The sequence below is a fragment of the Callionymus lyra genome, chromosome 10 (genome assembly GCF_982586985.1).
Source record: "Callionymus lyra chromosome 10, fCalLyr1.hap1.1, whole genome shotgun sequence".
Classification (NCBI taxonomy): domain Eukaryota; kingdom Metazoa; phylum Chordata; class Actinopteri; order Syngnathiformes; family Callionymidae; genus Callionymus; species Callionymus lyra.
The window spans coordinates 14,507,124-14,518,336 of record NC_141827.1 but is presented as its reverse complement, the minus strand read 5'-3'; the positions used below and the strand labels follow the sequence as shown (position 1 = coordinate 14,518,336).

The window sequence follows — 11,213 nt, the reverse complement described above, 5'->3', positions numbered from 1 at the left end:
TTGTCTCTTCTCGACTGGTTGATGGATCTTAGGTCTCAATTAGCAAAATCATGTATATTTCAACTTGCCAAAACTGAGAAAAAAAATACAGGTCATTTTAATTATTAATTAAAGGCATATTAATATGATGATAAATAATACATGACGTTAAACAAAGTTTTGTTGTTGTTGTTTCGATGGCAACAACAGTTTCACTCAAAATTTAACATTGGCTTAACCATCTCCTGAATAGTTTCTTCTATTAAAAATCCATCTTCATTCTGTCTTCGTGGTGGATGTCATGACCTTCGTTGTAATTGTCTTTGACCCACACTCTAATTCAAAGCTTTTTATAGGTAGAGAAAGATTGTGAAACAGACCTAAGATCGTCTATGACAGTTGCATGTGGATGACAGCATTAATGACGTAGAAAGCGACAGAACACTTTTAACCCCGGAGAGAGAGAGCATGAATGCCAGTCGAACGCCAGCCATTCAGATACCAGGTAAGATCTTGCTTCTCCTTGCACCTCTCATTTATCTCATACAACACAATTTAACATCTACATAGTTGCTTCTTTACTAATACATTTAATTCAATTTAAGCACAATTTGTTTTGATTTGCTTTCTCATCAGCCACTGGTCATACTGTATCTGTGTTGTGAGATTTGATTGGATACAAATTTCGATACTAAATCAATGTGTATTGTATTTTTTACATTTGATTTAAATCACTTCAATATTCACAAGCCCGTCATTTTGATGTGATCAAGGGATTATTAATTGTATTTAGTGTTCACAATCTTTCTTCACAAGCACATATTCAATATCCATTTTCCAATGATTATTTATGATGATATAATAAACATTATATGCTGACTATTTTGAGCCAAAACATCCGGTGACAGGATACAATTTATTATTGATCACGAAAAGTTCTTGTTTTTCCATCGCAGCATGAGGTGGACACTGATGTCAGTGACCTTTTGATAGTGTTTGACTGCTGCAGGCTGAGACAAAAGGGCAACAGTGCGGCGTAACTCTTTGTACCAGATTTCATTTCTGACACATTTCTGCAACCAGACAGCTATATATTCTCTATCTAAAGACTTTAATAATGATATATTTAGTAATACTTAAGTGGACAATGTTCCTGAAAAGAAAAACTACATAAGAAATGCTGAAGATTTTTTTTTTTTTACCAAGATAGAACCATTACTCCTTTAGACACACTAGTCTCTAATTGAACAAAACCACCTTTGACATGAATCCACAGTGATAATTCTTCTAACTTCTACAGCAACTTCATTCAATCTGGATCCATCGTCATGCTGCAGCTCATCATTGCTACGATGATTGTGGCTCTGTCAACCCAGCATCACGCTATACTACTCGACTCCAGCGATAACAGTAAAGGTAACATCAAGTTGTGCAAATATTTAAAACGTATTCTGATTGTTTTTAGCACAAGATAAATTGAGTTTGACGTCGAAATCTGTTCTTTCTTCTGCTTCCTTATCAGAAAATGTGATTCTCGAAGTCCTAAAGAATTTTAAAAATTCACCCTCTCTTAACGATTACATCCATTCAAGTGAGAGAATCAATCCTCGGGTCATCTGGTTGGTGTCAAATATCGCTTTCCCTGAGACGGTGAAGAAACGTCAGGATGTGTCTTCATACAACCTCAACTCCTTTGGTCTACGTTATGGAAAATAACTGAAAGTTTGACCCACTTTTTGGGCTTTTGTGAAGAATAATGTGACTGTGATAAATCAATAAAAAACCGATTTTGGATTCGGGAAACACCTCTTTTTTCTAATGTTTTTAATAATGAATAGGCTTTTTTTTTTATTATTATATATGCACTGGTGACATATATGCAGTTTTATTTTATCATACAAAACAAACAAAGCTCATTGGCGTAGGTAATACATTAAATAGGAAATGATATGGTTTTTATGGTGCAAACAAGTGGCAGGCAGTCCGACAATATGAGAATAAAAAGAGAGAGGAGGAAGAAAAAAACATTGCAAAGACAATATTTTGTAAATTACCAGAGAATCCACTAAGTTGACAGTTTAGGGATTTATGATTTAGTGTCTGCTTTGAGTGCTGATAAATGCTAGTCTGTGGCTTAACTTAGAGCAACTCTTGGATAAAACGAAATGTGGGTCACACATCCTCAGAGCTGGAATATTAAGAAGTATCAAATATTTTGGACAAGATATGTATAAAAACAATTATCTCAATTCATCGTGAATCATGGTTACCTGCTGGTAAAAACAAACTCTTAGAATCGTATACAAAATAAGCTCAAACTAACACTGGGTATCTCATCTGGGGCGACATACTTAATAACCTTAATAAAGTTGATACCTTTCCTAGATCTGGGCGATGAAGGTTTTTCAACTGACTCATTAATACTAGTTGCTGGTTCTGCGTCTCCTCTGCTGGGGCTCGGCTCCCATTTTCTCCACTGGCAGTTGACCTGGATGCTGGAGCCTTCAGACCATGGAGGTTGTGCTTGAGAAAAGCTGACAGATACACACTGATATCATTATTCCTTTGAAGTGTGAGGTCGAACATGTTTTAAAAGCCTATTAAAAATTAATCTGCACCAAATCCAAGATCAAGGCATTCTTACCGAGTTGAGGAAAGGGATATTGACAACCGAGAGCACAAATCCTGCGACCGTTGGAAAGAAGGACCTGCACACGAGAAATAACTAATAAGAGTAGAACATTCTAGGTCAAATTATACACAGAAACTCATCTTACAAGATAATAACGGACAATTGTAAAAGTGAGGATTAACAAGGGAAAGGCCATTGTTATTGCACATGCACATGTAAATAAGATGAATATTGAGGACATAGAAATATGAGATTACTATTTTATTGAAAAATGAATCATTTATTTCACATGAGCTTCGGCATGCAACTGGGAGGTGTGGGAAGATCTGGCCCTGCACGACGGTCAAAGGGACAAGCAGGTGTTGATCTACAAAGGGGTTCTGGAGCTTGTAGCATCTGCTGAAGGGGGTTCGAGCAGCATCTGTTTCCAGCACACTTTTTCAGATGTACAAATCATTTGACTCTACGTCAATGCGTGGGAATGGACCTCAAGGACTAATAAATGAACAACAATTAAAGAAAACAACATAAAATTATGAATAGGCTTTTTTGTATTATTATATATGCACTGGTGACATATATGCAGTTTTATTTTATCATACAAAACAAACAAAGCTCCTTGGCGTAGGTAATACATTAAATAGGACATGATATGGTTTTTATGGTGCAAACAAGTGGCAGGAAGTCCGACAAGATGAGAATAAAAAGAGAGAGGAGGAAGAAAAAAACATTGCAAAAACAATTTTTTGTAAATTGCCAGAGAATCCACTAAGTTGACAGTTTAGGGATTTATGATTAAAAAAGGGGATTCAATATATTCCCTAACTATCAATGTAATGAAATAGCTCATTTTAGTAAAAACAAATGTCACTGAGGCAGGTTTTACAGGAGTCTTCCATGTTTTGATTCTTTTGCCTTCTATGGAATTCCGTGATGACTTAGTATTTGTGAATTGACCCTGGAATGGTGAATCACAAATCCCTGCTTTTTGCTCTCAAAAGACTCTTCTATACTAAGTGTTTGAATAGGACCTGCCAATTATTCATCATGAGAATTTGGGCAATTTGGCAACAACCACACCCAGATGCTGATTTTAAAAAAGCAAGGCCAGACATGCGTAATTCTTAAAGGGCTTGAAATAAATTCCTGCTCACATGTATGTTCACAATGTCATGTTCTCACCTGAATAAAAGCACAAAGCCGTAGGTTTCCACCATCATGCCAATAATCGGCCACCGGCACAGCACTAGGGACACCCCCCCCAGGAAGAAGAAGGAGCCGCGCAACTTGTGTCTTTGGAAGAAGAAATCAGATGTTCGTCTGATGCCAACGATCAAAATCAAACCAGCCAGAAACAGGATCTGCAATGGAAGACAAAACCAAAACATCACGGTGAATTAGGAACATCTCGTCGTTTTTTCACTGATTAAAGAACTGGATTCGTGTTTATACAATGCATTTGAATATGAAACTGAATTTAAGATTTCTGTTGTAGTTAAGTCATTTATAATGAATGTAAGGATGTTTAGTCAATTGATTTATTGTTGTTATATTTAATTTCAATGAATTATTAACCTGTTAAAAACTGGTACCTAGAGAAAGATGGACTGGATTTTCAAATATTTATTCGAGAATTGATTGCATTTCGTGTTTGTATTTTTAATGAAGTTAAAAATATCTAGCTGGCATGTTCCATAAATGTCCCTAAATTGAATTTAAATTAAATGTGTTATTGACCTTTTGATATTCAAGAACAGTATGATATTGGAGCTCATGAATAGGGATTGTTCTAGACACTGTGAGATGTTTGTGCCATTTTGTGGAGATAATTTAATCAATTAAATATTTAGAAAAGCTGAGTAACTTTAATTCTGTGTGTGTGTTTACTTATATCTTGATCGGATTAACTCACATTTCCAAAGCCCAACAGCACAGAGTCGAAGTACAGCAGCACTCCAAAGAGCAGGAAGAATAGACCAAAGCCCACTAGCCCGACGCCGATCTCTAAAGAACACATGTAGACGATAAGAAAGACTACATGAACATCAATCAAAGACCTCCGAACGCATAGAACAACACGTAGAACACGTAAACAATTTCCCAAAGGAGACCTCCTGAGGGATCAATAAAGTTTTACCTTACCTTACCTTAGATTTGCTTATTTCTAATGGTTTTATCGGCAGCTAATGTGAAAACCCAACTCTCCTGAATCATGATGTTGATGAATGAATGAATGAAAACAGAGTTTTGTACAAACAGACTCATACTGATGAGTACAAACAAGGTCCAAGATCTACTTAAGACAAACTTAAATCCCTGTGGGAATCACTTACTCTGGACCTCTGTTATAGCCACCATGGTAATCCTATACGTCTTCCCTTCGCTCTTAAACAATCCGCCTTGATTCCATGTGACCAGCAGCTCTTTCTGTTTCTTCAAGCTTGACCTTTGCTCGCTGATGCTGTCATGTTGTGAGCTGAACATTAACTTGATCTCTTAACCACTTATCACAGCGCTGCTTAAACACCACTGATTCTGGGGTGGAAGGTCAACTTCCTGAGTGAGTCACTAGGAACATAAGGATTTTTTTTTTCTCTTCTTGAAGCTCCTTCTTGATCTCTTAGATCATCATCTTTCCTCTGCAAAAAACATTTAGGGAAGAGAATCAGAGGGACTTTCCTTTCACAATCTATTTAATGAGAGCTTGTTCGGAGAATAGCTATTGTTGTTAAACTTCAAATAAAAAATATGTACTAGACAGGATGCTTGATTGTTTTATGGTTTATAAACCACTAATGAGTAATGAAATCCGAGCACAAACGATCTATTTATTTGTGGGATTTTATTTCTTGGTAAATAGTTTTTTGCTATTTGCTTATAGTCTTCGAGTTTACAAAATAAAGCTTTTATTTAAAATGAATACATAATGATAATAAAGTTAGAATATCCATGCATTGTAGTTGCAGGATCTAAAAACAAGCTGACTCCATCTGGTGATTTGAAGATTGCGCATTCATCAATGATGTGTGTGTGCAGATAGATTTGGGACTTTGCTACTCCAGAGCGAAGTCTGTTGCGCTTCACCCAGGCATTCAGTGGCAGGTCGCACCCAGGCGGGTTGGTTGAAGGAGGGTTGATGAACTTCCTTAATGTGGATGTTGACTTGGACCAATGCTTGTCCCAGCAGTCAATGATTCATGCAAGTTGGGGTAGGCTCGTGGGCTCCTACTTTGAGTTAAGGAGGGTCTGCGTTTCAGTCTCTAGTGGCCATAGGCCATAGTGGCAAGGGTAGAGATGCGCAAGGTGGTAAAGTTTTCACCTGAACCAGGGCCAGCCATTCTCTTCAGGGGGTTTACACGGGCGGCGATTTTTGCAGCAACTTGTTGGATGTGTGGCTTGAAGGTGAGGCTATGGTCAAGTGTGACACCAAGGTACTAGGGGTTGGGTTCATGCCTGATGTTGGTGCCATCTAATGAAATGTTCAACGAATTATTGGTACATCGATTGGCCAGATGGAACGCCAAGCAGACTTAGCTTGTGATACTATTTGTATCAAAGTATCTGCTCAATAGTAAGAGGTCTTTCTCAAGGGCCTTCTCAACCAAGCTACGTCACCAAATCCAATGGCTGAGTCCTTGGCATAATGCAAGCACTAAAGCAGGCATGTCTGTGGTGTAGATATGAAAAGTATTGGGGCAAGGATAGAGCCTTGGGGTAGCCTGTTCTTCAGTCTCCTTCTCTTACTCTGTTGGCCATTTGGGGTTCTACAGTACAACGGTACGGTCTTGTTTAAGCAGCATGATGAACTTCACAAGCTTTACATCAGGCAAATTCTTAAAGTGTTTACTAATGTATCTGAACAGCAGGACTACTGTTCCACAAAAGAGGGAAATAACCAATGGAAGAATATCTGTGCGATCATAATGACTGTTTTAAATATTTCAAACGCTTACATGTTTGGCTGGCGAATCAGTTTAAATAATTTATATAATGAGAGGCTGGATTTGTTTTGTTTTTTTAATTGAACAAAACATCTAATTATTTTACCCTTTTTTGGATTTTCTAATTCAAATTCTTCAAAAGTAAATATTCTAAATTAGATCTTTTTTTTATTGATAGCCAAATTGTTGTATAATCATTGCACTAAGAAAGTAATCAAGTAAGTTTTATTTTCATATTTTCTGGTGGCATTACAGTATTATACCGATAAATTACATTTCTTAAATGTATTTTATGTAAAAAAAAAAAGAAAAAAAAAAAGTTTAAAAACAGTTTCAGCATTTAAAAAGTTTCAATTCAACCATTAAATATTCTGATGGCACTAACCTCTGTCCCTAATAAGCAGTTTATTCTGATAATCTCTGAAAAGGGTGAACATCGAGGGCTGAGAGTCTTTCATTACACCAGCGACTCTCCTTCTGCAGCTGTAGACGGCCATGACGGTGGGAAGGCTTCTCCTCATATCCCTCTACAGAGTCTTTCTGACCAGGCAGGACGTGTTGGTGCTCCAGGTGCAGTCATTGCTGAGGCGAACACTCAGATATTTGGGTCTGGTTTCCACAGCTGCTCCTCTGAAGTGCATCAGAAGGACACAAAATCTGATCATCTGGAATTCAACAATCTCATTCGTTTTCCTCACATTGATACACAGGTTATTTTATCTGCAGTCCAGGTTCGCCACCGTCTTCGTTTGAGACAATTTAAACAATAACCATTGGATTTTATTTGGAAAAGTAACAATTAATGTTGAGAACCAAATCTGACCCATTTACCAAAATAGAATATACTTTGCTAGCAATTGTCACGATCTATATGGAACGGAACCCAAGCGCGAGTGAGAGTCTCAAGCAAAGTACTAAACAGGTAAAACAAGAATACAATTTTATAACACAACGTTCAAACACAAACAAGAGTCCAAATCTCACAAGATAAGTCCAAAGCCAAAATCGTCCACCAACACAGGGAATAAACAGAAGAAGGAAAAACCAGGAAAGGGGTTCTGAAAATGAAACAGAGGTCAAAATACTGTCTCAAAAAACAACTTAAATACTCAGGCAAGATGCAAAGTCCAATCCAAATACAAGCCAATTACCAACATTGGGAAACTTTGATCCGGAACACTGGTCTGGAGACAGATGGTAGAAGTAGTGAAGTGATTGCTTGATCAGCTCCAGCCGTGTGCCGTCAGTCAAGCCCCAGGGGAGGGAGGAGAAAAGAGGAAGTCACGAAACAAATTAAAACCACAATAAAAGTAAAACATAACATGATTTCTGTTTTCATATACCAGGTAATCTTTTACAAAACATCAAATTGATATTTGTCAACAAACACATTAGGGAAAAAACAACATGAAAGGTTTTCCTAATCCTATTCTGTTTTGAAGATGAGGGTGGAATGGTGAACTGACCATGTTGGCCTGACTAGTAACATAAGCCACACATTGTGTCAAGGATGGTGGATTTCTAACCCAGAGCACCTCATCGGACATACAAACTAAAAGGGAAACTTTTATAATGGGGTTGAAACTCAACACACAAGGCTCCAAAAGCCTTTAACTGGGTCGAACAAAAGGTTTAATAACCATGAACCCCGTAACAGTAGGTATGTATCTGATTGCACTATTATTTTTATTTTTTTACTCTGATGCTCAGTTTATCTTAATAAATGCAATTCTTTTTTAGTTTGTCCTCCTCCATCGTACCCTAACCAAGCAAATTCCTTTCCTTCAAAATCATTTGTTATTGGAAGCCTCTATAATTGTTCACATCGTGAATGTTCCATAGCTTATCTTAAACACTGATATCTTTACAGTTCAATACATCAACATGAACATTAATCTACTTTGATTCCAGCCAACCATCCAGTGATCTGCGTTAAAAGATGTTGGACGGGCTGGATTTGGCCTCTGGGTCATGAGTTTGACTTATTTGAACCACAGGGATATTTAGTGGGAATGCTTTTCGTTTGCTTCTCTGATTACATAAATGGACGGATGGTTCAATTTGAAACGCTTGGCAAGTCATTTATTCCGACTCCCACCATGATTTAATGAGTTTGTAAAATGATCATAACGAGACCAAAATATGTTGGGGTTTTTTTTTTGGCCAGATTTAATGTCATTAATCCCACATAGCACATGTTTGTTGTTAATTTAATTGTTAATTTCCCACAAATCTGGATTATGAATTCTAATAACAAACTTCCTCAGGGACTGACACGTTAGTTGTGTGAGCGCACATGTAGAGAAACACCTGTTCCCACGTCATAGCTGGAGCTGATTGGTCTCTGAGGGGGTTGAGATTAATCAGTATTTATATATGTATTTATAAAATTCAAAGGAAATACAAGAATAGTAATTATCATTAATTAATTGAAATGAGAATAAATAGTATGTTTTTTATTCTATAATTATTTATATGAAGGATGTTTCCCTTTTATACTAGTAACTTACCTTTTTATGTTATGATTGGTTGCGTTTCTCTGTTGATCTAATTGTACTGCTTCTACTTGTCTTTTCTGGTGCCCCAATTCACTTTTTTACCTTCAAATTCTGTTCATTTCTTTGAGCATTTGTGAGATTTCTTATTTTAGACTTATTCCAATTCTTGGCTCTCCTCTCATAATTAGCAAAATGTACTGACAAAAACATGTTTTTTTATGTAACTTTGTTTTAGGTTTGCTAGGCATTCTGGTTAAGAACTGAACAAGATAACACTATGGTTCATGATGGTCAAGTAGCCTTGCTTTGAGTCTTGGACAGGATTTTCTATTTACTTTGGCTATGAGACATTATAATTCGTAAACACTGACAATTGCGTATTCAATGTGGTTTTCATGTTTTCTTTTAGAAGTCGTTAATTTGTCATGCACCAAGGGGAAGTTGAAGTTGTCCAGGTTTGGTTCAGCATCAACTCATTCTGAGAACATCTCTTGAAACTTCAAAGATGTTTAACAAGACTCACAGTGTTCCCTGTCTCTGCCCAGCCAAATTATTTGCAGAGGTTTAATTAAGTAGGACATGAATCAATGTTCTTAGGTCCTATCAAACAAAGAAGTTGCTGAGGGCCCCAATTAAAAACATAAACAACAAACACTGGTATCATGGCAACGGCGATATCCTTATCTTCCATAAGAATACAAACAATATGTCAATTTTGAAAGACAACTAGATGACAAAAAAAAAATTGAAGTGCCATCTTGGGGCCTTTCACTGTGAATAATATGCAGATGGATTCAAAAGTAGCTTTCAATCAATTATTTTAATCATTTTATTTTTATTTTAACAATTTACTTTTTCGCATTCACTCTCTAGTCAAGACTCATTAGTGGTATGTTCAGCCATGTGTTGCTTAATCCTTGTGTTGTGTATGTACAAGAAAAAATACAATATAAGTAATATTTTGGTTTTTACGTACGTGTTTAACACACACAGGCTTGGATGCAACTAGTGCTACAACCCACATGTCTACGGATTGTCTGCTTGAAAAAAATAAAAAATAAAGAAAGAAATAGGAAAAGAATTGGCTAAATAATAACTATGAGGACACATCAAATCCGAAATGAATTGGAGTAAAATAAATAAAAAATAAAAAAAAATAAAATGAGTTAAAAACCGGTTTAATAATTCAGAAAGAAACAATGTTGAGCTTTCATCGTGTTTTTATCTCTATATAGTGAACGTTCAGAGGAAGAGAACCTTACAATAAAAAGAGGGAATTCAATTAATTGCGCCACATGTGTTTTATTGACCTTTTAAGAGTTCTATAAATACTACTTACTTAGTTACTTACTTTTTAAATTGGAGAGTTGAAGACCAGCTGTCTCCATCAGTGATCCATCTTCATTAAAGTTTATGGATAAGTGAGACTAAATTATGCATTCTTTCGTAAAATAGTATCATTTGCCTCATTTCCGTTTCGTATGTGTGTGTTTTTTAATTTCCTGAAAGAGACCTCCAGAGGGATCAATAAAGTTTTATCTATCTATTTAATCTCGGACTGACTTATTCAGACTATTTCGTCGTTTGCATTTATTACTCTCTAGTGTGCACACATGCAGGTTATGGGATTTAGGCCCACGATTCCTGCCTGATGAATGTACTGGCTGTTGCCAAGTACATCATAAACACATTCCTTGCAGCTTTTACAATTTGGGGAAATTAATATTTATTGTTGATAACAAAGCACTGGAATCCACAAATAGGAACTGGCAGTTAAAATCTTTAGGGAGGTGTTGTTGAATATCAAAAAGGAGGTCATGAACAGTTTCCCTTTAGTCTATCAATGTATATTGCCAGATTGTGTTTGTTTGGTTGAGTTTGTTAATCTTGTTACATATACAGTATTTTATGTTATTGAAAAGAAGATTTCTCACTCCCTCTTATTGTCACGTTTTTGTTTCTATTGAACAGAATATGTATTTCTTAGATGACATTGATGTACAGTAAATTCCTATGTTAATATACATTTTTTAATAAAATTGTGGTCATTTTTATGTTGGATTTGCTGTGTCTGTTGTTGTTGTCGATGTTGTCAGCTGTTGTTAATGTTGTAATTCATAAATATGAATCCTGTTTATTGTAGTAATATTTTCCTTGGATGAT

The 11,213-nt window shown here is 36.2% G+C and overlaps 2 protein-coding genes across 2 annotated transcripts; one reads left to right on the top strand and one right to left on the bottom strand.

Annotated features, from left to right (window-relative positions):
- The first annotated feature begins 1,307 nt into the window (after positions 1 to 1,307).
- kiss1 (KiSS-1 metastasis suppressor) lies at positions 1,308 to 1,695 on the top strand. The gene is made up of 2 exons (XM_087801009.1): positions 1,308 to 1,395; positions 1,502 to 1,695. Exons 1-2 carry the CDS (start codon positions 1,308 to 1,310, stop codon positions 1,693 to 1,695), a joined length of 282 nt encoding a protein of 93 aa, XP_087657135.1.
- A 452-nt stretch (positions 1,696 to 2,147) lies between these two features.
- Positions 2,148 to 5,007, bottom strand: golt1a (golgi transport 1A). Its single transcript, XM_087800744.1, has 5 exons — positions 4,945 to 5,007; positions 4,524 to 4,615; positions 3,794 to 3,972; positions 2,624 to 2,687; positions 2,148 to 2,513 (listed from the first exon to the last, which is right to left on the bottom strand). The coding sequence occupies exons 1-5, from the start codon at positions 4,967 to 4,969 to the stop codon at positions 2,484 to 2,486; spliced, it is 390 nt and encodes a 129-aa protein (XP_087656870.1). The 5' UTR covers positions 4,970 to 5,007; the 3' UTR covers positions 2,148 to 2,483.
- Between the last annotated feature and the right edge of the window lie 6,206 nt (positions 5,008 to 11,213).

Excerpts from the sequence above, each read along its gene's own strand:
- golt1a (XM_087800744.1), bottom strand. The coding sequence starts at position 4,969 with ATGGTGGCTATAACAGAGGTCCAGA. Across the intron at positions 3,973-4,523 it reads TGCTGTTGGGCTTTGGAAAT|ATCCTGTTTCTGGCTGGTTT; the intron begins GTGAGTTAATCC and ends CTTCCATTGCAG. Across the intron at positions 2,514-2,623 it reads ATATCCCTTTCCTCAACTCG|CTTTTCTCAAGCACAACCTC; the intron begins GTAAGAATGCCT and ends TGTATCTGTCAG.
- kiss1 (XM_087801009.1), top strand. The coding sequence starts at position 1,308 with ATGCTGCAGCTCATCATTGCTACGATGATTGTGGCTCTGTCAACCCAG. Across the intron at positions 1,396-1,501 it reads CTCCAGCGATAACAGTAAAG|AAAATGTGATTCTCGAAGTC; the intron begins GTAACATCAAGT and ends CTTCCTTATCAG.